This window comes from Aedes albopictus, chromosome 1 (genome assembly GCF_035046485.1).
Source record: "Aedes albopictus strain Foshan chromosome 1, AalbF5, whole genome shotgun sequence".
Lineage (NCBI taxonomy): Eukaryota > Metazoa > Arthropoda > Insecta > Diptera > Culicidae > Aedes > Aedes albopictus.
Window position 1 is genome coordinate 108,797,076 of NC_085136.1, and position 23,670 is coordinate 108,820,745.

General features: G+C 40.8%; 2 protein-coding genes across 3 annotated transcripts in view; one reads left to right on the forward strand and one right to left on the reverse strand.

Annotated features, from left to right (window-relative positions):
- Nucleotides 1-23,670, forward strand: part of LOC134285111 (uncharacterized) — a 192,223-nt gene that overhangs the window by 114,352 nt on the left and 54,201 nt on the right. The window lies entirely within an intron of this gene.
- Nucleotides 1-23,670, reverse strand: part of LOC115269571 (cadherin-86C) — a 589,109-nt gene that overhangs the window by 54,009 nt on the left and 511,430 nt on the right. For both annotated transcript variants that reach the window (XM_062845170.1, XM_062845171.1), the window contains exons 4-6: nt 22,929-23,173; nt 2,162-2,245; nt 1,951-2,076 (exon numbers count right to left, since the gene is read on the reverse strand). In XM_062845170.1, the coding sequence (XP_062701154.1) occupies nt 1,951-2,076; nt 2,162-2,245; nt 22,929-23,173 (455 nt within the window). The remainder of the gene's footprint in view (nt 1-1,950; nt 2,077-2,161; nt 2,246-22,928; nt 23,174-23,670) is intronic.

Here is a 23,670-nt window from a genome sequence, read left to right on the forward strand (position 1 = left end):
GCTGCCTCCTCAGCCAGCGTGAACTCCGACTCTCTGGTAAAATTCTCCACCATATGGGTGCTGCGCTGCAAGCGTGACGCATCCACCCCACTAGCCTGTTCGCCTGGTAGCACCAAAATAAAAACCACGCTGAAACGGAAAGCGAAAGTGATTCCTCCTCATTTTTGTTTTCTTTTTTTTTGGTTCGACTGTTTTGGTGCGAGTTCCGTTTTTGGTACGTCATTCGCTTCGGACGACCGATTACGCGACGCGACGACGATGTGGAGTGGCGGCGAGGTAGCAGCGTGGCGGTCGATCGTTATAAAAGTTCACGTTCGTTGACCCACATTCGGGGGCTGCTTTACGCTTTGTTTGGTGCGGTTATTATGATTTGCCATATTATATTCTCGTGTGCGTTGCTCCTGCTCGTCGCATTCCACCACACCTTACCACTCGACGCATTTGCTGCGGAACTAACGAAGGAAAAGGTGAATGGTTTTGGCTGATTCGATTATCGAATGTCGAATTGAATAATCATGTTTTGTGGTTTGTTAGGAAAATTCCTACAGGTGGTGAACTCTGTGGTCGAGCTGACAACGTCTCTGGGCACTATTTACCCCTACCTGGTGATGGTTTCAAATGCGTAAGAAATTCTCCGACATCAGCAATGTACGGTACCGACGGCTGCCTCGATACGACCCAGAGCAACTCTAGCATCCAAAATTCTACGCGTTGAATCTCGAGGAAACGTTGCCAGTGCTATGCTTTGGTATACATTGCTTTTGCCTTTGTCTTTGCCTTTGCCTTTGCCTTTGCCTTTGCCTTTGCCTTTGCCTTTGCCTTTGCCTTTGCCTTTGCCTTTGCCTTTGCCTTTGCCTTTGCCTTTGCCTTTGCCTTTGCCTTTGCCTTTGCCTTTGCCTTTGCCTTTGCCTTTGCCTTTGCCTTTGCCTTTGCCTTTGCCTTTGCCTTTGCCTTTGCCTTTGCCTTTGCCTTTGCCTTTGCCTTTGCCTTTGCCTTTGCCTTTGCCTTTGCCTTTGCCTTTGCCTTTGCCTTTGCCTTTGCCTTTGCCTTTGCCTTTGCCTTTGCCTTTGCCTTTGCCTTTGCCTTTGCCTTTGCCTTTGCCTTTGCCTTTGCCTTTGCCTTTGCCTTTGCCTTTGCCTTTGCCTTTGCCTTTGCCTTTGCCTTTGCCTTTGCCTTTGCCTTTGCCTTTGCCTTTGCCTTTGCCTTTGCCTTTGCCTTTGCCTTTGCCTTTGCCTTTGCCTTTGCCTTTGCCTTTGCCTTTGCCTTTGCCTTTGCCTTTGCCTTTGCCTTTGCCTTTGCCTTTGCCTTTGCCTTTGCCTTTGCCTTTGCCTTTGCCTTTGCCTTTGCCTTTGCCTTTGCCTTTGCCTTTGCCTTTGCCTTTGCCTTTGCCTTTGCCTTTGCCTTTGCCTTTGCCTTTGCCTTTGCCTTTGCCTTTGCCTTTGCCTTTGCCTTTGCCTTTGCCTTTGCCTTTGCCTTTGCCTTTGCCTTTGCCTTTGCCTTTGCCTTTGCCTTTGCCTTTGCCTTTGCCTTTGCCTTTGCCTTTGCCTTTGCCTTTGCCTTTGCCTTTGCCTTTGCCTTTGCCTTTGCCTTTGCCTTTGCCTTTGCCTTTGCCTTTGCCTTTGCCTTTGCCTTTGCCTTTGCCTTTGCCTTTGCCTTTGCCTTTGCTTTCCACCCATGAACCTGGATGACGTGCTGGGGTTCCTCTCTGGAGCCACCATCATGATCGACTTCCACCATGACCAGTAGAACAAAACGTAAAGCATTAGGGCATTGCCAATTGCATTCTCTCGTAACGGCTGGACGAAAACCTGATATAAGCTATGATAATGCAACGATGTAAACTCTACAACCGGGGTACAACGTTTGGGATATCCGGTGAATTTATTGCTTCACATGAATCAGCAAAGGTACCACTGCTGTTGGTGAATGTTCATTAGGAAAGATACTTACGTTTGCCAGAACGGTGAGGTGGTACATGGCCTGCTTCTCGAAATCCAGTGGCCCCAGCAGGAAGATGGTCCCCTCGGTCATCTCCGGTGAGATGATTTTCTGTCGGATGGCAAACAGCGGCGAACCCTGAGCAGATGAATGAAAAAAAAAAAAACATGGATACAATTAGTACTGATGCTCGACCATTTGAAGGAAACTGCTTTCAACTTACCCAGAGCTCGAGATAGACAGGCTTTGGCAGAAGAGGATTCTTGTTTGCCAGCACGTAGTCCAGTTCGGTTCCCTTTTTGGCATCCTATAAAATACATAGGAGAAATAATTCCATTAGACCAATCACAATCATCCACATCAGTAGTTATATTCCTACGCTTCTGGAGGTCCATACACTTAATTACGAAACTAATTGCCATCTTGAATGATAGTAAGCGCGCGCAAACATGACTGCGTTCCACTTGAGTCAATCCGAGCGACTTTGGACGGATTTGGATTTCAATCGGATACCCAGCAGCAGCAGTCCTCGGTCCCGCCGGTGACAGATGGTGATAAATGCGCACCACGTGGGACAAACAACCCCATTCATGTGTCGAATCGAGCAACAGGCGACAGGATTTACAACTCCCGTCGCTAGGCAACATTGTAGTACCCGACTTGAAACCTCTCTAGAGACCTTTCCCAAATCCCGGAAAGGTTAATCACGCCAGAAGAAGTTCTCGGAACGTTTGAGAACCAGAACCCATTAGGCCTGAATGCGTCCGCCCGAGGTCTCTACCCGGGAGGGTAGAGAAATGCCGTCCTCGACGACGATGACAGATGCGCGACCGCAGATAAAATATGCTTGTGCAATGTCGCGAACCACCGCGCCGCGGCGAAGTGGCATATTCTGTAAACATTGCCGCCGCTGCCTGTCCTGTCACGCGCTCAGCAGTACTGGCAACGAGCGGCGGATCTATCAAACGGCGCGGTGGCGGCTCGGCAGTCTATGATGGGGTTTTCGCGACTCCGAAAGCGGATTCCCTTGTAAGGAAGTCCAGGAAATTCAGCAGCGTGTGTGCGCGCGCGGGTAACCGCGCGGTTTGGTTAATTTATTACGTAAAGTACCGCATCATCAATTTACAGACTGCCACCGACCGGCCGACCCACTGAAAATGACGATTTTTTTTCGTTAGTATTAACGTGTAATGCTAATTCTACACCTGAAAATGACGATGATGTTGGTGTGAGGGGAGGGTTTAGCTAGGAGTAGGTGTTGATTCCTCAGGATAAACGGTAGAGAAGTACAAAAAGCCATACTTATTTTACTAAATTTCTGTCATTTCAGCCACGTGCAGCAGAATACATGTTACTAGGCCAAATAAGTCCAACGCACTATTCGAATTCATCACCAAGATTTGGGAGGAGGAAGTATTATCGGGGGAATGGATGGAAGGGATCGTGACAAGTTGGATTGCGGGAACTACCGCGCGATCACACTACTGAGCGCTGCCTACAAGATACTCTCTCAAATTTTATGCCGCCGTCTATCAGCGATTGCATCAGAGTCCGTGGGGCAATATCAGGCTGGATTCTTGGGTGAACGCAATACAACGGACCAGATGTTCGCCATTCGCCAGGTGTTGCAGAAATGTCGCGAATACAACGTGCCCGCACATCTCTTTTTCATCGATTTCAAATCGGCGTATGATACAATCAATGGAGACCAACTCGATTCGCCTTCTCCAAGTCCCGTCTTCAATATGCACTCCACCGTAGCTAGTACGCAAAATCTTCCGTTCAAATTCTCCAAGGGCGCGTTGGTTCTCTGCGTCGATGCACGTAGGGTCCATGCTTCGTGCCCATATAGGACTACCGGTCGAATCAGCGTTTTTGCCACAATGCGCCTTTGAATTACTCTATCGACGGTCACCAATGAGCCCAAATACACGAGAGTGCGGAACTGGAGACACATAGTCGGACCAAGTAGAGTAGAGACGGTTACTATGTACAGCAGAGGCCACTCAGGCCTTAGTCTGACCGGTGAGGTAAGTATCCATGATGACCAGAAGCCATCATGGAAGAACTGAAGGCAGTGAAACTAAAGCCACTGCAAATTTTTCCCAGAGAAGGACTTCTTTTCTTTGGAAACCTCCTCAAAATCAGCGGCCTGCTCAACAACATCATCAACAGGCAACGATACTTACGAAAGAAGTATGATGTCACGGAGTGCGTAAACTGCCTCGCGTTTGGTCATGGGACTCTAAACTGCCACATGGAATCTTGAAGAGCGCGATGCAGTGCACTAGTGCAGCCTACAGCGTCCCTCTAACTAATGGAAGAGGCCACCGAGCAAAAATGCGCTTACAACGGCGCCAAGCACGAGGGCAGTAAGCGCAACGAACGGAATACCTGAAGATTCACAGGAAGGCGTCAACCAGAAAGCAAGAATGTCTCCCCCGGGCTACACCTCTATCACCCACCCAAGAACCCCAGGCTGATATACAAAGTAAAAGTACCCATTCTACCCCTACTTGATCCGAATCAACGTGGGTAAACAAACAAGCCGGCTCCCGGCTAATGAATCTATGCAGTGGCTGCCACTAGTGAACCAAGCTAGCCATCTTTCTTCTCTGCATGGCAGGAGCAACTATGATCGCCGAGTTCTGACACTCCAATCCTCTGCTGATGAAGGTTTCCTGTAGTAGCCGGTGATCGTCACCGATTCCACACGAGACCTCTGTAAAACGGCTGAGTACTTGCCGTTCCAAGATGAAACAGATCAATAGAGCTACCGTAGTGGTCATGTCCTTCCTAACGACTTATTGGCCGTGATGACACCATTTTCGAGGCGTTGGGGTATGAACAAATATTAGTGACATTCCCCTTGGGTGTCCTTCCCCTAGCAAGCGTCGATGACAGCAAGCATTATGACGAGGTGAGCAGTGCGATGCTACCTCAATGAGGAGTGGAGCTTTGGCGGATCAAGTCGCCTGCATCGCGAGGTCCATTATCAAGCCAAGTGATTCTACTGTAGTTTGCTAAGATGGCTGGGAACTGATTGTTCACAGAATACCACGTACCGACAGCTCGGCAGGTAGGCAACACTCTAACCATTGATAGACTCGCCGAAGATCTGATTCCAGTAGCAGTGACACCAGCGCGACACCAATCATATTGAAATGAAATAGACCATTCTGTAAGATGACCAACATCTTAGAAATAAGGCCTAGGCATATTCCACTGTTGATCCCACTAGGCAATGCTGATTCTAGGGATCGTTCGATAACATCAGAAGCGAAGGCGTTTTCAGTTCTCACCAAGCAGCTTATCCCCAATAAATTAACTATGCAGGGTTGTTGTCCAGCATTCTTGCTGCATGCCCTGCCAATTGTATTCTTTCAGCTTTGACCACCTTCTGGATGTTGGATTTCGCGGTAAAGAGCATCGAGTTCGTGATTCTTACGCAATTATGCACACCATCCATCGATGCTTTGATCAATCTTGTCAGCTATCCAAGAAAGTCGTTTTTGTTTATAATTTACGATTGATACTGGCCATCTGTCAGTCAATTGTGCACCAGGACAATTGTCATGTCATGGACAGTATCCGTATTTGGATTTCATCATATTCAACTTGTACCGTTGTATCGACCGCGTGCAACAAATCAAGACTGCAAGACTGCGTGCAACAAATCATGGCACAAGCAATCGAATCATGAACAATTCCAGAAAATATTGTTTTTTTTTCAATTCTTTTTTTTATCTGTATTAATGAGATTTTCAGCCCTAGGTTAGTTCATCTCGGGACCCACGATTTACTTCCCTTCTGAAGGAAGAACTCACATTTTGTGAGTTTGTCGGGAGTGGGATTCGATCCCAGGTCCTCGGCGTGATAGTCAACTGTTCTTACCACCACACCACCACAGGTCCGCTCCACCAGAAAATATTGTTTTATTTCCGTCTCATTAGAACAATCTCGAAAAGAAATTATGAGTTACTTACTCTTCCACGCAAGATATCCACAGCAAGGATCATCCGGTGGGCGATCGTCGATGTTTGTTTTGGTCGCAGACAATGGGAACGTACTGCGTGTAGTTTTGGCGCGCAACGACGTCGTATGCTTTCTTGCTCCCGATTGGCTGCTCGTAACAGAAGTGGAGTTTCGCCTGCCTGGCACGTAAGCTCCGCGACGATAGAAAAACTTAACAAAATATCCACAATACGAGTTGAAAATTTGAAAAAGCATAAAAATTTTGATTATTGACTAGAAAATTTTCAATAAGGTTCTACTTTTTATAAAATGCAGCAAATATTCTCAAATGTTGACTTTTAGTTCCTTTACTACAGTATGCGGCAGGAAAACATGCGAAAGTGTTTTTCAACTTCAAACCTCATTTTCGTTCATTTGACGTTAACCAATCTATGTTTCAACGTTCCATGATCTATAATAGGCTAGTTATCTGAAAAGTAAGTTAAAAAATTTCCCATTTTGGTCACTAACCTTTACAGGGCGGCGCCTGAAGATGAAGACAACCAGAATTTTCAAACCGCAGAAAATCGCACAGGTCGCTAAATTTCGCATCTGATAAAATTTTTGATTTTCTCTACAATATCATCAAATATATGTACTTATTTCATCTGCTATGTGAAACTACATGGCTCTGGATCAGTGTGGTCTGGTTGTTCATCGAATTTGAGCTAATTTTGTTACTGTTATAGTCATTTTGTTTAATGACCATTTGGCGCGCAGTTTATTGATATCCGCTTATTAGGCCTACATTATCACATGTTAAACATCAAATGTGTTCAATTATATTTTTCAGTGCTAGAATATGGACATTGACTGATACACTGTCATGAATAAATAGTCATATATATCCCATATTTAGCGTGTAATAGTGCCTTGAACTTTTCGCATTTTTTCCGGCCGCACCCTGTAGTTAATTGCAATTGGTACAATATAGCGTTTAATCGGTTAACTCAACTCGAAGTTAGAGCACCTCTGATATATTTTTTTATTTATTTGACACTCGTTTTTTAAACTGCTTTGTCTCAAGATTAAGTGAACCGAATTAAATGAAATTTTGTACATTTATGTCTAGTATATTTGCCTATGAAAAACTCGACTAAAATATGTTTGAAAGGAAAAATAACCTATTTAAAATACTTTTCGGGAAATTTTAATTATTCTAATCCTTCAAAATTATGTGACTAGTACCGCCTACTGGTGAATTTTCACATCAACTTGGCCTACCAAACAACTTCGTCGATGAAACCAACTTTCTAAGTAATCAGGATTCTGAGATATACAAGTTGTAGAAGGTGCGTACTCACTAGCGCCGACCAACAATGGCAAACCCATGATAGGATCGGCTCATCAACTGTAAATCATTAACTTTCAAAATACTTCTGAAGTAACCATATGGCACTATTATTCGCCTTACGTACCAGTATAGTGCTAGTGTAGAAATTACCTGCTCTATATTGGCCGTACAATAGCTCTATATAGACTGTTTCAGAAATTATAAATACACTAACGGTTAACTGCCATTTCAATTTGAGCACAATATCCAAAAAAGTTTCTTCTAGCTCTTATAGTTAACATGCTAACGAAGCAAATAATACCAATTTTGTGGATGTTTCTGGTAAAAGTTTAAAAATAGGGCTCTGTAAACTAGATGATTAAAATTTGAAGTTGCACAAAGTGATCAAAAAATGTAGCATAGTAGAAAAGAAAAAAATCTCACAGATGAAATATTTAATTTCCAAACACAATAAAAATTGCTGTATCGATAATAAAAGATATTTCTCGATCGGTAAGACTAATTTTTACTGGAATATTTGATCAAGAACCACCATTACGCGCCTTCTCAATACAAAATTTTTTGTTTCAAATTTCTCAACAACACCAGTAGCAACAAACGTTAAGCAAACGAATGTCTTAATTACTGTTTACTGCATTCGTTTTTATGGTACGACAAGCTTTGTCATCTGAAGGATCGAATGAGCTGAAAAAATAAGTTTGTTTATATTTAATGCGTACAAGAAAGCTAAGAAACTGTGTGGTAGTTCTTATGTTCCGTAGAAAACCTTAAAAAATAAGAAACTTGAACTCCGAAAAAATGCTGTGGAAATGCATTTATCAATTTTTACCAAATTTTTATCAAGGCATTGCTTGGACAACTTGTTGAGAAAGCGAATGTGATAAAAATTTAGATAATATTTGGTATTTAGTGATAAATAAAGTTGAAATTATTAAAAAACACCTTTGTGCAAATGCAAATTTGAAAAATTAGGTTATTTGTTAGAGAACTCGATTGTTCTTTAAAATATCAAGACAATTGAAAGGAAATAAAAAAATATGGAGTACAATATGCTATACTCTGAAAGAAGTTGGTAAAAATCATTCGACCAGTTCATTTAATTTAATAAACAAAGTGTATTTATAATTTCTGAAACAGGCTATATGTCCAAAAAGGTGAAATATGATGCTATTGATTACTTGGGTTCGCCAAAGAAACCATGTTTCTGTACACTTTCATATTCCTAGTACACTTAGAGCACAAGAGAATCATATCGTAAGGTAAGGTACACCGGTGCAAATTGAAACGCGAAATTTTGAGGAAGAATTCAATATTAATTGGAAAATTTTCCTTCTCCAAAAGAATGTTTGATTTAACAACATTGTGTTATGATTTCTTCTTCAAATTCATACGCAGTTTCTTACACAATTCTTCCTGTGATTTTTCCTTGACAATTTCCTTGAATTTACACAGGGATGTTTCCTGCAGGTCTACGGAATTTCTCGCTGATTTTCTCCAGATGTTTTCCCCAGGATTTCTCGCCGCTTTCCGGGATTTTGTAGAACTGATCATGGAAATTCTACAAAAGTTCCTCCAAGGATTTCCGCAGGAGTTTACCACAGAGTTTCTGCAGAAGTATCCCAAATTTTTTCGAGAACCTCTCTTAGTGGAATTTTCGACATAGCCTTCCAACAGTTTCTCCCGATGTTTGCGAGACTTCTGCAAAAGTTTTTCTAGGAGTTTTTCCCAAAAAAAAAAAATCCAAACTATAACATGGAGATCTTAGCAGGATTTCTTCCGTTAGTCCTCCTGGAATTTTTCCCAAAAAATTCCTGAATTTCTTCCGCAATTTCTCGAACATTTCCATTCCACAAGTGTTTTCGAGATAGCCAAGTTTTTCTCGGGATTCCTTCCGAAGTTCTCTAGATATTTTTCAACATTTCTTCTCAGACATCCTCGCGAAATTCCAACAGGACTCCTGTCGATAGTTGTCCAAGAATTTCTGACAAGGAATTTCGTAGGCTTTCCCAGGAGGCATTCTGAGAAAAAAAAATCTGGAAAACTCCGCCATGAACTCTCGATATAACGAGTCGAGAAAATCCAAAAAGAAAGGAATTCCGCGTAAATTTCCGGTACATGTTCTGGGGAGAACACTTGGGGAAATCCCTGGAAAATCTTCACGACAAAATTCGGAAGAATCGTTAAAAAATATCGGAAACAACGAGGAAAGCCTGAAAAACAAACCACAGAAAGAAATCGCAAGAAGAACTCCATCAGAATTATTAAGAATAACTCCTATAGCAATCCCAAAAGGAACTTCCCGGAAGAAATCTTAGGAGGAAGTTAAGGATAAGTTCAAGAAAAAAAAACTCCAAGAAACATGTCTCTGAGCAACACCGGAGTTCAGGGGACGGAAATAGTCAAGTGGCTCCGTAGCTTGGAGGACAAAAGCGCTCGTCCAGCGAGTTAGGATTCGTGGGCTCGATTCCCAGTGGAGCACGTGGATTTTTTTTGCAGTTCAAATCTCAATTTGTTCATCAAACACATGTTTTTGTTGTGTGCTGTGTGCATGAATGTCAAAGCATTTATACTATCGTAACATTCTGATCCGTATAGATTCTCGGAAGGTATTCCCGAAGAAATCCCTGAAATAGTCTTGGAGGAATCGCAACACAAATATCAGAAAAAAATTCGGGCAGGAATCCCAGCAGAAAACTAGACATGAATTCCGAGAGGACTCCATGCAGGAACGCTGAATGGATTCCTGGAGAAATCATAAAGAGAATACCTGAAGAAATCCCGAAAAGAATCCTGGAATGAGTCCTTGGAGAACTCCTGAAAGAAACGCGGGAGGAATTCCTATAGAAAACCTGAGAATAATCAATGAAAGAGTCTCGAAAAGACTGAATAAAGCAATCCTGGGAAGAATTCCTGAAGAAATTTAAAAAGGAATCCATGACGGAAACCGGTAGAAATCCCCGGAAGACATCCCTAAAAAAAGCAGTATTTTTGAAAATCTTAGAAGCATCCATGAGAGAATTCTGGAAGAGATCCCTGTAAGAATTCTAAAACAAACTTTGAATGAATCCCAGGAGAAATAACTGAACGAACAACTGGCACTGAGGAAGATTACAAGTTGTCGTCGAAATACGCGTATCTGTCAAAAGATAACCATATGAGTTCGGATTCAAAAGGTACACTCATTCGAAGACTGAAGGAAGGAGTTGAAAAAATCCCTGAAGGAATCGTAGGAAAAAATAGTGTAGGAACCCCGGGAGAAATCCTGAAAAGAATCCCTGAAGAAATTGGGAGGTATCCGCCTAGAAATCGCTAAACAAATTTTAGAAATAATATAGAAACAAGTAAAAGATAATAAAATTCAGTACATACTTTGTATCACCCTGAGCGGTCTGTCCCATACATCATTATCATTATCCAATTCACATTAATCCTCCTAATGCACGTCGCAATAAATTCCGCTGCCGGCCATAATTCCCGGACAGCTTTCGGAATAGCCAACCGGGCAAACTTGGCAAAATTGGACATCACGTTTACGAACTCGCCACCCGAAAGACCCGATTCGCCAGCCAGCAGCCCTTGACATAACCTCGCTCTCTCTCGCAGTCTGTTTCTTGCTAAAAATCCCTAAATGGTGAAATAGGCCCATGTGTCACACAATTTACAACCGTCCGCGAAAAGCGCTGCTACGAGCCACTGCGCTGGGACCCGGATGGGATGGGGGACAGTCACCGACCATTTTTGTCCCGTCCATGCCAAACGCGTCCGTCGTCGTCGGTCCACGACGACCGACCGAGAAAATGGGTTAGCAGCGTGGATAGTGTTCGCGTGTCTCATGAATTTTCGCAAGAACATCTTCCGCGTTCTTTGCTCGATCGGTCGGTCGGTCGATTGCTTGCTCGCCGAAGGAAAGGCCCACAACTATTTATCATCCATAGGGCACCAGCCAGCCAGCCAGCGCACCACGATTATTGGCTCGGAATGGTGTGAAGGGACCGCTGGATCCGAAGGTAAGATCATATTTTCCAAAGCTGGGCTGTGCCAGAGCGCGAACTGACTAGAGCGCGACTCGCCCCAGGCGACGATGATGGGCTTTGTTCTATTCATTATGATTATTATTTATTTGCAATTGTCCGTGAGATATGTACACATTGGCGATTCGCCCCATTCCGGCGGCCGAGCAGGAAGGGCGCAAGAGCAAGAGCAAGCATTACCGTTACCTTCTTTCTAGATCATGCGGCATATCGCGCGGGCAGGAGGATCGAATAACAAACGGGGGAGAAGGGTTTGCACGAGAGTAGGTAGAGATGCGATTGCGATCATGGGACTTTCGCGCAGGCCTTTTTAAGATCTTGATCGTGGTGGCAGCGAGTGAGTGGGCAGGCAGCGAAGGAGGACGTGACCGGACATTGATGCATTGCGCAGCAGAATCAAGCGAATCGATCATAACTCTGGCGGCTGCAGCTCTAGCCGGTCCAATGGAAGTAGGTCCGGTTTCAGTCTTGGTGGCATGGTCACCCATTTACGGGGCGTTGTTGTTGCTGGTTACACAATGTTCCATCCGTGTAAGATCGCAGGATGTTCTTCTGCGAATGGTGCGATGGGACGCGTCCATTAGGCGATCGTCAGCCGATTGCAGCACTCGTCCACAGAAGCACCACCACCTTGGCTAATCATTCGGCATTGACATTGGTTGGAAGTGTGCATAGTAAGACGGGGTGCTCCGAGAGATGATCAGATGAGCCTGGATGTGGCTATTACCTACCTAGAGCTGTTTTATTGTGCCATGTTCAACAAAGTGTTAACAATCTCATTTTTCTTGTGCCGTTTCTTTACACCATGTTTCAAGATTTATAAGGGATGATTGCTTGACTAAGAAAACCTTTATTGAGCACGGCGTGATTTTGCTTACGATTGGTTTGATAATAGTGTCCGTTGCCCCCAATTCATACTTTTAAAGCTCATGTACCGGCAATGTACCAGGTAGGGCGTTGGACCTTAGAGCATTTCCAACCCAAAACGCGAAAAAAATATGTCATTTTTTGCTTAGGCTATCCGAGCCAAGTGGGAATTACAACGTTAAATGCTTCGACATCCATGCACGCAACAGACACAAGTTATTGATGAACAAATTGAGATTGAAATTGCGAAAAGCAATCCACGTGCGCCGGTGGGAATCGAACCCACGACTCCCAATTCGCTAGACGGGGGCTTCTTTCCTCCAAACTACGGAGCCACTTGAGCATCGCCGTCTCCTGAAGGAACAGAACTGAACTCGATTCCACTAATGCACAAGGTTTATTCCTTTACATAATCCAAATTTGCTTCGGAAAGAATTAGACAAAAAAATTGGGAAGGCCTCATGGCCGAGCGGTTAGCGGCGTCAGTCATTTAGGTGTCTCGTAAACCTCGGAGTGTGGGTTCGATTCCCGCTCCAGACGGAGAAATTTTTTCGTCATACGGGAAATTTCCCACTGGGCCACTGGGTGCAATATGTGTGGTCCGTTGTCGAATGTTAGTACTGTTCAGTCTGTTGAGGCCGCAAGGTCGAAGACGGTGTAATTGCCCTTTTTTAATACATATGCCATTTTTGACTTGATATTTTTCAATTTTAATGACTTTTTGTTCATGCACTGAATTTCGTGAAACATTTACTTTTGCATCAAAACATAACAATTAACCTCACTTAACTTCTGAAAAGGGCGTGTGATAAAATAAACTCAATTTTTTTCTGCCAAAAATATAAATCGAAAACGGTTGGTTGAATTGAAATGATGCATTCGAAGATTGTGGAGTTCAGGATTTCACCGGAAAAGAATCATCCCTCACGCACAGCACACACAACTTACCCATCATTATTCATCGATCTATGTTAGATACCATACAAATCCAATTTACAAAAAAATACCCCTTGAGTGTTTTTAATTATTTTTTTTATGAAATGCTGACTTTTAGCGAAGACCACTTTATCGAGATGACTTGCAGCACTGCTCCAAATCGGTAGTCACTGTAAGCAGCGTCACCACGGATTAAGGTGGAAGCATTTATGGTAGTTTGTGTAAATCTTCATACTCGCACCAATACACTCTTACACTTTTATACAAAGGTACCTCCACGGTGCTCCATTTACCGTTATTATAAAATAAAATATACCATCAAAACCTGAAACGCCATTCTCTTTATTTATCTATCCTACACCTCTGGACAAATTTTTAAAATCATCGTTGGGCGAAATTTGGAGTTACGCCCTTTTAAAGGGCCTAACCTCTAAAAAATCGAGTTTTCTATAGAATAACACCACATTTCATAACAGAATCATGAATTAAAGGCATCAATAACAGAAATTATCATGAACAACATTGAAATTTGGTAGTATGCATCCATATGAATATCGGTGGAGTGCATTTTGTATCCAAATTTGTCATTACATCAATATACGATAGAAGTTCTTAGGGCCTATAGAAAGCAAACATTACATTGGTGTAACAAATTCAATTAAAAGTATATTGTATTGTGATTCCATATGTCAATAGATGATCATATTACTCTCCGTCAAGGCGATAGTATTTACATGCTCAGCACCAACATTTCAAAAGGACGTAACTGATCTTCAACACAATATCTTCTCCCATAGCAGATCGTTTCTCATCTTTCTCAGGACACCAACAACCACTATCGGAAAGAATTACATTTCCTCCGCCCAGTAAGTAATTGTACATTGCATCGGAAAGATAAAGGTTTAGTTTCGGCAAGCAGTATCGCCATTTCGAAATGTTAGCACCAAGCGTACACTCTCTTTACAGCAAATCTGCTTTAAAAACAATAGTCAAAGTTTGTCAAAAATATTTAATATGAGGAACCCCAAGTTAGACAAAAAGAAATATATCTGTGTGCCACATATCTTAAGTTATAAGAATAGAAATTCAAAATAGCGAAAGGCCAAAAGACAAAAAGTCGGAACAGGCAACAAATAATCAAACATTACATTCTGGGTGAAAATTCTTTCTTCTTTTAAAATATGTAGGTAAGACCTTTTGTCCCTATTAATTTAACTTGTCTTCGACATATTGTCTTTCATTTTTTATTTCATTCCTGGAGCAACATTTAAAAAGGGCCCAACAGGTTTTGTGCCTTTTTTTGAAATCGCTTCGAGGGCCTAACAGCAGCCCACCCACGCAAATGAACACCGTTATCCGAAAGATCGATGTTTGCTCTATCTGAAAATTGTCTCGGTTTTTGTGAATAAGTTGATTGGGGCTCAGAAGCGACGTGTGAAGTCATTGCTTACCAATGCTTGTATGCCCTTTTCAAATGTTGCTCCAGATTTGTACGATTTATCTTTTCATCTTCAGCAAATCACAAGGGCGTAACTGATTGATGATACGGCTCCTTCTTCTATGGATGTAGATTGCATGTCACCCCTCTAATGTAAGCCATCGAAAGAGGAGCATTCTTTTTGTCTAGAAGTGCCACGCCACAGCTTTGGAAAAAGGTGTTGTTTTGGAAAGCAGTTACGCGTTCTTGAAATGTTGAGGCTGAGAGGACAAAATGTATAAATGCAAAAAAAAAATCGAAGACGATATTGCGCGTTTCGCCGTAGATTATCGCACAAAAATGTTCAAAATCGCTAAAAGATCGTCGCCAGTACATCATATCGTGTCCGTGTCTTCTACAATAAATGCGGAAAATAGCTATTGGTTGACCACGCAGAAGACACTGAAACGATTGAATGTAACCGTGCATATCTATTTACATTTTTGCATAACCTTGCTCGATAATTTTTCTTGTAATGTATAGTAGGTCAAAAAAAATAAAATTAGTAGGGACAAAAGATCTTACCTATATGTTAAAAAAAAAGAATATTTTCATGCAGCATATTATGTGTGATTATTTGAAGCCTGATTCGACTTTTTGTCTTTTGGCCTCTCAATGTTTTGGTTTTCTATACTTTTAACTTACGCCGTTTGGCACACAGACATATTTCTTTTTGTTTAATTTGTGGATGCCCATATTTTGACTATTGTTTTTAAAGCAGATTTTCTGTATAGAGAGTGTATGCTCTTCATATATCGGTACAAACATTTCAAAATGGCGAAACTGCTTGCCGAAACCAAACCTTTATCTCTCCGTTGCAATGTACAACCACTACTGGACGGAGGAAATGCAATTCTTTCCGATAGTGGTTGTTGGTGTCCTGGGAAAGATGAGAAACGATCTACAGCTATGGGAGAAGATATTGTTTTAAATATCAGTTACGTTCTTTTGAAATGTTGGTGCTGATATGCATGTGAATACTATCGCTATGACTGACAGTAATATGAATATCTATTGACATGTGGAATCACAACACAATATACGTTTAATTGAATTTGTTACACCAATGTAATGTTTGCTTTCTATAGGCCCTAAGAACTTCTACCGTATATTGATGTAATGACAAATTTTGATACAAAATGCACTCCACCGATATTCATATGGATGCATACTACCAAATTTCAATGTTGTTCATGATAATTTCTGTTATTGATGCCTTAAATTCATGATTCTGTTATGAAATGTGGTGTTATTCCATAGAAAACTCGATTTTTTAGAGGTTAGGCCCTTTAAAAGAGCGTAACTCCAAATTTCGCCCAACGATGATTTTAAAAATTTGTCCAGAGGTGTAGGATAGATAAATAAAGAGAATGGCGTTTCAGGTTTTGATGGTATATTTTATTTTATAATAACGGTAAATGGAGCACCGTGACCTCCTTAGCTCAACAGGCGGTGGTGCCGTCGGTGTCGCATGCCGTTAGTATGGGAAAACAACAGAGTTGCATGTCTTCTTGATAAAGTTGTCTTCGCTATAAGCCTCAACATTTTTTGAGAAGGTCAGGATGATCAAATGGAAAATTCTTCCAGACACTTGAAAAATGATTCCTTTGGAAAACCTTCCAAAAATGTTTTCCAAAATAGCCTAATGGATTTCTTTAGAAATTCCAGCGATTCCTTCAGGAAATGGTCCATATATTCCTTTAGAAATTACTTCAAGAATTCCTTAATAATTTTTAAAGTGGATTCTTGATATATTGCTTTGAGAAATTCTTCAGAATTTCTCCAAGGATTCCTTGAAGTAATCATCAATGGATACCTTCAGAATAGCTTCGAGGCATTTGCTCAGAAAATCTCCAAGGGATTTCATAGTGAATCCTCCAGATTTTTCTTTGGACATCCCACCAGAGACACCTTCAGATGTTTTCAGAGATTCTCTCTGGGATTCTTCGGAAATCCCTCAAGCGGTTTCTTTAGAAATTCTTTCGTGGATTCCTTCCGGGATTCTTACAGGACTCTTCTTATGAACTCTTCCAGGAACTTCTCCGAAAATTTCTGCTTGGATTTCGGCAGAGATTTTTGTCAGAGATTTTTGTTTAAATGGTGTATGGACAAGTTCCTGTAGAAATCCATACAGAGATTCCCTCGGCACTTCCTCCGGATATTCCACTATGATTTTCTCTTAGAAAATCCTTCAAGAATTTCTCCTGATTTTTCTCAGAAATTGATTCAGAAATTATCAGAAATAATTATTAGATAAAATAAAATTTCTGAAGATAAGAGACCTTTCAAGAAATATTTACGGATATTCATCCATTTGTTTCTCTAGATTTTTTACCAGTGATTTTTCCAGAAACTTGTCCACGAACTCCCCTAATAACTCCTTCGGTGATATGATTTTTTCAAAAATATCTTAAGACATTCTTTAAGGAATTTCACCAAAAGTTTCCCTAAAAAGTTTTATTAGGTGTTTTTACATGTATGGCCTCAGAAAAGTCTTCATTGATTTCTTCAGACATTCATCGAGGGTACAATGATATTTCGTTAAAGACCGGTCGAGGTATTTCTGAAGGATTTTGTGAAGAAAACTTTTTAGCTATTATTGTAGGAAATTCTAAAGAAATCCCGATAGGAAAATCTGGTGAAACACATGAAAGATTTTTTTTAAAGAATTTCTTGTAAAATTTCTGAATGAATCCCTATAAGATTTTTTGGAAAAATCGCTGAAGGATCCCTGATTGAGCTTCTGTAAGAATCCTGTTAGAAATTCTTAAGGAATTCATGGAAGATTTCGCAGAAATTTTTGAAAAAAATGTTTTGACTTATTTCTGCATAAAAACTTGGGAAACTATCAAACAAGGGCTCCAAAAAAATTTCAGAAGAATCGCACATTTTCCAAAAGAATTCATAATAAACTTGTGGAGGAACCTGGAGATTGTGTAGGAGGAATCCCTGGAGGGATTTTAAAATCAATTCCTGAAGAAAATTTGCTAATGAACCCTTGAAAATTATTTGAAAGAATCCGTGAACGAATTTCAGGAGAAATCCTTTGAGAAATTCCCAAAAATCCCTGAAATAGTATTTAAAGGGTTATTCGGAGCACTTTTTAAAAAATCGATAGAATTTCTGAAATAATTTCTTAAGAATTTTCTGATGGAACTCTTTAACGAATTTCTAAAACAAAAACGAATCCCTGATGGAATTTATCCAATCAGGATTAAAAAAAATGTTGTGAAATTTGTGGAGCACTCCACTCATGATAAAATTCGTTTTTTTTTTTCGATTTTTCTCATCATCCTAATGAAGCCGTTCTACACGAAATCGTCCATAAACTGCAGAAATTTGACTTGATCCGCTTTAATGTGGCCAAAACTATCGTATTCAGCAAATGTTATTCAAAAAGTTTTACTAATACAAACTTTCATTAACACTCACACGAAAAGTTATGGAAAGGTTGCTGACTGTTATCGTCTATGTTTATTGTTCCCACGTCTGGTCGGTTCGATATCGGGGTTTTTTATTATTATCGTTCAATTTGGTCCGAAGTGTCTCAGATTTTAATGAAACTTTTTCCACAGGCAGGACTCAAGGATATATGAACAAAAAAAAATATGAGAACTATTTTCTCGGAAAACTTAGATGAAATTTTGTTGTTTTTCCTTGACACTACTTACTTTGAAAAATCATAACTCAAGAACAAAGCATCGTAGAAACAAAGCTTTTTTTTAGAAAATAAATCAAAAAAATAATGAACTGGAAAAAGTTTTCCACAAAATTTTCCACAGTTGAGAAAATTTGTGAAGAAAAGCCAAAAAAGCTGTGCCCAAACTTTTTCAAACAAAAATTTCAAAAATTAAAAAAAAATGTTTTTCAGTTGGTTCTTTCATTAGCTTTCGTTGAAATTTTTGGAATTCACTTTTGTTTCATTCTTGAGTTATGGCCAATTTTTTTTGAAAAATGCTCAAATGTGCCATATAAGCTTTTTTTTTTAAATCAAATATTCTCAAGAATCAAAAAAAAAAATTAAGTGAAAAAAGTTTTCGACAAAATTTTCTACCGATGAGAAAATTTATAAACAAAAGCCGGAAAAACTATGCCCGTACTTGCGGAAAATTTTCAAAAAAAAATTGAGAAGGCAATTTTATAAGTTTTGATCGCTGAAATTTTTGGAATGCACTTTTTTTTTGAGTTCCTGAGTTATGTCCAATTTTGTGAAAAATGGCCATGTAAGCCTATATTATATGGTCACTTTTCACAAAATTGGTCATAACTCAGGAACGAAAACAAAGACCATTCCAAAAATTCCAGCTATGAAAGTTAATGATAAAACATTCAGAAAAGTATTTTTTTTTAAATTTCCCACGAGTTCGGGCATAGTTTTTTCGGCTTTTCTTTATGAATTTTCTCAACTGTGGAAAACTTTTTCCAGTTCATATTTTTTGCTTTCATTTTCTAAAAAAAACATTGTTTCTACGATGCTTCGTTCTTGAGTTATGATTTTTCAAAGTAAGTAGCGTCAGCCCATATAGCCGAGGCGGTAAACGCACGGGTATTCAGCATGACCATGCTGAGGGTGACGGGTTCGATTCCCGGTCGGTCCAGAATCTTTTCGTAAAGGAAATTTCCTTGACTTCCTTGGGCATAGAGTATCTTCGTGCCTCCCACACGATATACGCATGCAAAATGGTCATTGGCAGAGGAAGCTCTCAGTTAATAGCTGAGAAGCAGGCTTTGTCCCGATGAGGACGTTACGCCAAGAAGAAGAAGAAGAAGAAGCGTCAGCGGAAAAACAAAAAAATCCACCTGAGTTTTCCGGGAAAATAGGTGACCCTAAATTTTTTCCATTAGCCTTGCCTGTGGAAAAAGTTTCATAAAAATCTGAGACCCTTCGGCCCAAATTCGTACTAAAAAAACTCCCCTATTACCATATACCATGTGGACATATAAAATTTGTAACAGTGGACAAGCGTGGACTTTTCATTGACCTCTATCTCCGCCCCTAATTTCCACGTGAACTTCAGGAAAAAAAAATATATATATCATTTTTTTAATAATTTTAAAACTAATCATGGTGATGATTTCAAGGCAATGCGAAACTTAAATATGAGAACATTATGTCGACCCTTATGAAATTTGATAAACGTTTATAAATATAAATATAAAGTGGTACAAATCGAGAAAAATATCAATTATACAAAAATAAAATATAAATGTCGTTGTGAAAGAATTTTAATCTTGGACAATTTGCGAGCATTATGGAAGGCTCCATAAATTGAGTTGTAATTCCGAGATATAAAAATTCTATAATAACACAGCGCAACATTTTTTTGTCTCAAGAGCAAACTTATGTGTCTCCAAAGGTTTTTGGGCCGCTAAATCCGAATCCGGGCTCAGATTTGTTCCAACACGTCACAATTTTGAGCTATACCTCAATTTATAGGGCAAAATATGTGATTTTGGGCTTTTTTGACTGCAAGCCATTAAGCTTGGAAATATTTTTTTAAGCAATCAGAAGGTTAATTGGTCAATTGGATTCAGAGTAAGTTTACTCTTGAGACAGACCAAAAGTTAATTTTTGTTACGATGTGTAATCAACACAGATTCCTCCAGGATTCTTCCAATGATTCGTGCATGAAGTCCTCCAGAACGCCTCCAGGGATTTCACCAGGAATTCCTCCAGGAAATCCGTCAGAGATTCCTCCAGAAAATGCTCTAGGATTTTTTTCTAGATTTCCGCTAAGATGTCCTCCAGGGATTTCTCTAGGAATTTCTTCATGGATTCCACCAGAAAATCCTTATTGTAACTCTCCCGGAGCTCTTCCAGGAATTCCTAGAGCAATTTCATGGATTCCTCCACACATTTTTCCAAGAATTCCTTCAGAAATTCCTCCAGGAGTCCCTCCAGACATTCAACCAAGAATTCCTCCAGGAAGCATCAAATTTGTCTCCATAAATTCCTCGAATTCCTCCTCCAGCAATTCCTCAAGGAATTCCCCTATAAATTGCTGCAAAAATTCCTATAGTAATCTCTCCAGAAATATCTCCAGGAAGTCCTACAGGGATTCCTCAGGAATTTCTCCTAGGATTCTTCTAGGTATTATTCCTGGTATTCCTGCAGGTATTCCTTAAGATGTTCCTCCAGAAAATCCTCCAGGAATTTCTGCCAGAATTCCTGCAATATTTCCTCTAGGGATTCCTCCAAAAAATCCTAAAGGAATTCCTTCTGAAATTTCTCTAGGAGTTCCTCCAGACGGTGTCCGGCCATTTGGCCGCATCATGGTCAAAATAATTTAAAGGCGTGTGCAAACTCTAGATAACATTGTGGTTGTCAATACGATCATCAGAAATATTATCTCTTTTTAAGGACAAACGTCTTGAAATCCCGCTTCATCAGGGCATCAGAACTTCAAACGCACAAATCTCAAGAAGCAAGCTTCAAACAACAGACCATTTTATAATTCTGTTCTTGCTCACTTGTAATTAGCTTAAAATGAGAAGCTCAGGTGTGCTGGTTTTGTTTACGAAGAGATTTGTGCCCTCGAAATCGTGAGTAGGAGTCAAAGTCGGCCATTGAGGCGGCCATTTTGGGATTCTAACAAGTCTGTCCTTAATCATACGTTATTTCTTCCAGTTTTCCCATTAAGGGATTAGTTGGCATTGAAACAACGAATATTTTTGACAGAGACATTTCTTTTTTGAATCATAGGCTGTTTTTTTCGAATTATCTAATATAGGAAACAGTGGCATGATTACTTCTTATTTTTCAGATGCGTGTAATCAGTATGTACCTACCTTTTAATTACGCCTTATTTTCCTTATTTTTTGACAGATGCGCGTATTTCGACTACCACTTGTAATCTTCCTCAGTGTCAGTTATCAGTCGGTACAGGATGAACACTTGTAGCGGTCCTGCCGACCGAAGGAAGCATTCCCCTCCTCGTATTGAATAGTTCAAAAGATCAATGATCACCATTGATCTAAGAAAGAACCCTTTATTTTCCGATGATGCTCCACGCAATTAGTGGATTACATTAGGCGAGTAAAGTTTGAGTTAAGTTTAAGTGGGGGGAAAAGGTAATCTAAATCTTAAGTATGTATATAAGATACATTTTTAAATAAAGTCGGTCCGTCGGTCGGAGTTAGTTTTAACAGAAGAAAAGCGAGTTGTCTTTTACCTTCGATGACAAATTCCGGGTAAAATCAGTGAAAACCCTTGACCACTCTGGTCAACGCGGTGCACAGGTAATCGGTTCCGACAGTTTCCGGTAACAAATCCAAAACCTTAAAAAAATATAGATTCTAAGTACTGAATTGTATCTAATTGAATCAACCATACAAAATCCACACAGCGTACACAATCCAGTCCACCACCACGATTTAGCACCTAAGCCAGTCTACCAACCATTCGCGCCGATTCGTCTCGGTCCCAATAAAAACCGATAATCCAACAACCCCGCTTCTCGAGAATGGAGAATAAATCGTCGATTGTTGTTCGGTTCGTTCCAGATAAATAAATTTATGTTTTATTTAATATAATTATGCTCTGCGCCGTGAATGCGATTGAAAATCACGGACGCGTGCGTCTTCTTCTCGGCTGACTGTGGCGCAGCGCATCGCGAGGCACTGCTGCTGCTGCAACACCTGGTCCAAATCCACACACCACGCTTAAGCCGAAGGTGCTACACTAAGAATTTACAGCCCCATTCTATCAGGAAAAAAGCATTCCCTCGTAGAGCTCTACATGATACCAGTCGAGTCCGTACAATAAATTGATTCGATTCGATTCTTCTTCGCATATTGCGAGTTTGGGAGAAGTTCGTAAAATAAACTTCTGGAGTTAATGTTCATAAATTATAGATCATTCATGATTTCCCAATAGTTGATCGGAAGTGCAGGACTTCAACTTTTCAAGATTTACTGAGGATCAGTTAAAAATGTATTAGTCTGAAGAACCCGAACACTTGATAAGCGACAGTGAAGCGCTTTGAAGAAGAAGACTGGTCAAAACTTCATCAAAAATTGAGTTATGCAGATGTGTCAAATCATCCAAAAACATTTTGAAGCAGAGACCTTTAGATTAATGAGTAAACACGTTTTACACCTACTCCCTCATACCTATCCGCAACAAGGCACGCGCATTGCGCGCCAATATTTATGGCTACCGTTGATCAAACACCCGATTAGGGTGGAAATCTGGTTGAACTTGAACAAACGCTCGGAATCCGGTAGACCCGGGAGGCAGCCATTGTTCTTCGCGCTGGTGCTGCTGCTGAACGACTCTGCTTGGGAAAAATATGATCCGCCCTCTTGTTCGCGGGTGCGCGTCCGCGCTTACACACCAAAATGACCGACTCCCCAAACCCCAAAGACTTACCTCCGGCACCATGATGATTCCGGTTTTGTGCGGGAAAATCAGGTCATGCGGAGTGCTAAAGTTGGTGGCAGTGATGGAACAAGCTTGGATGGACATGCCGCCCTTGGTGTCCTTTACAGAGACCTGGAAGTCGTAGTAGCGACCGGCTTCCAGGCGGCGCGTTAGGATCACGTTCGCCTGGCAGATCGAATTGAACTTGGTGCAAGGGAGGGTTTCGATCTGGACCGTGGAGGAGGAGGCGTCGCCTGTAAAGAAAATCAAAAAGGAAACAGTTGCAGTTAGCTGTGTGCCAAGCAATCAACAAGTTCAGGAGACCGGAATTTAGGAATTATCCAGGAAGTAGGTATTCACAAATCATTCAATTATTCAGGAATCGTCCAGGAATCATCTAATGATCATTCAGGATTCGTTCAAGAGGCATCCGGGAATCATTCAGGAATCATCCAGTAATCGTCCAGGAATCATCCAAGAATTATCCAGAATCGTCCAGAATTATCCAGAATCATCCAGAGGCCATCCAGGAATCAGCCAAGAATCATCCAGGAATCATCTAGGAATCATCCAGGAATTATCCAGGAGTCATCCAGGGATCATCCAGGAATCGTCCAAGAATCATCCTGGCATCATCCAGGAATTATCCAGGAATCATCCAGGAATCATCCAGGAATCATCCACGAATCATCCAGGAATCGTCCAAGAATCATCCAGGAATTGTTCAGGAATCCTCCAGATATCTTCCAGG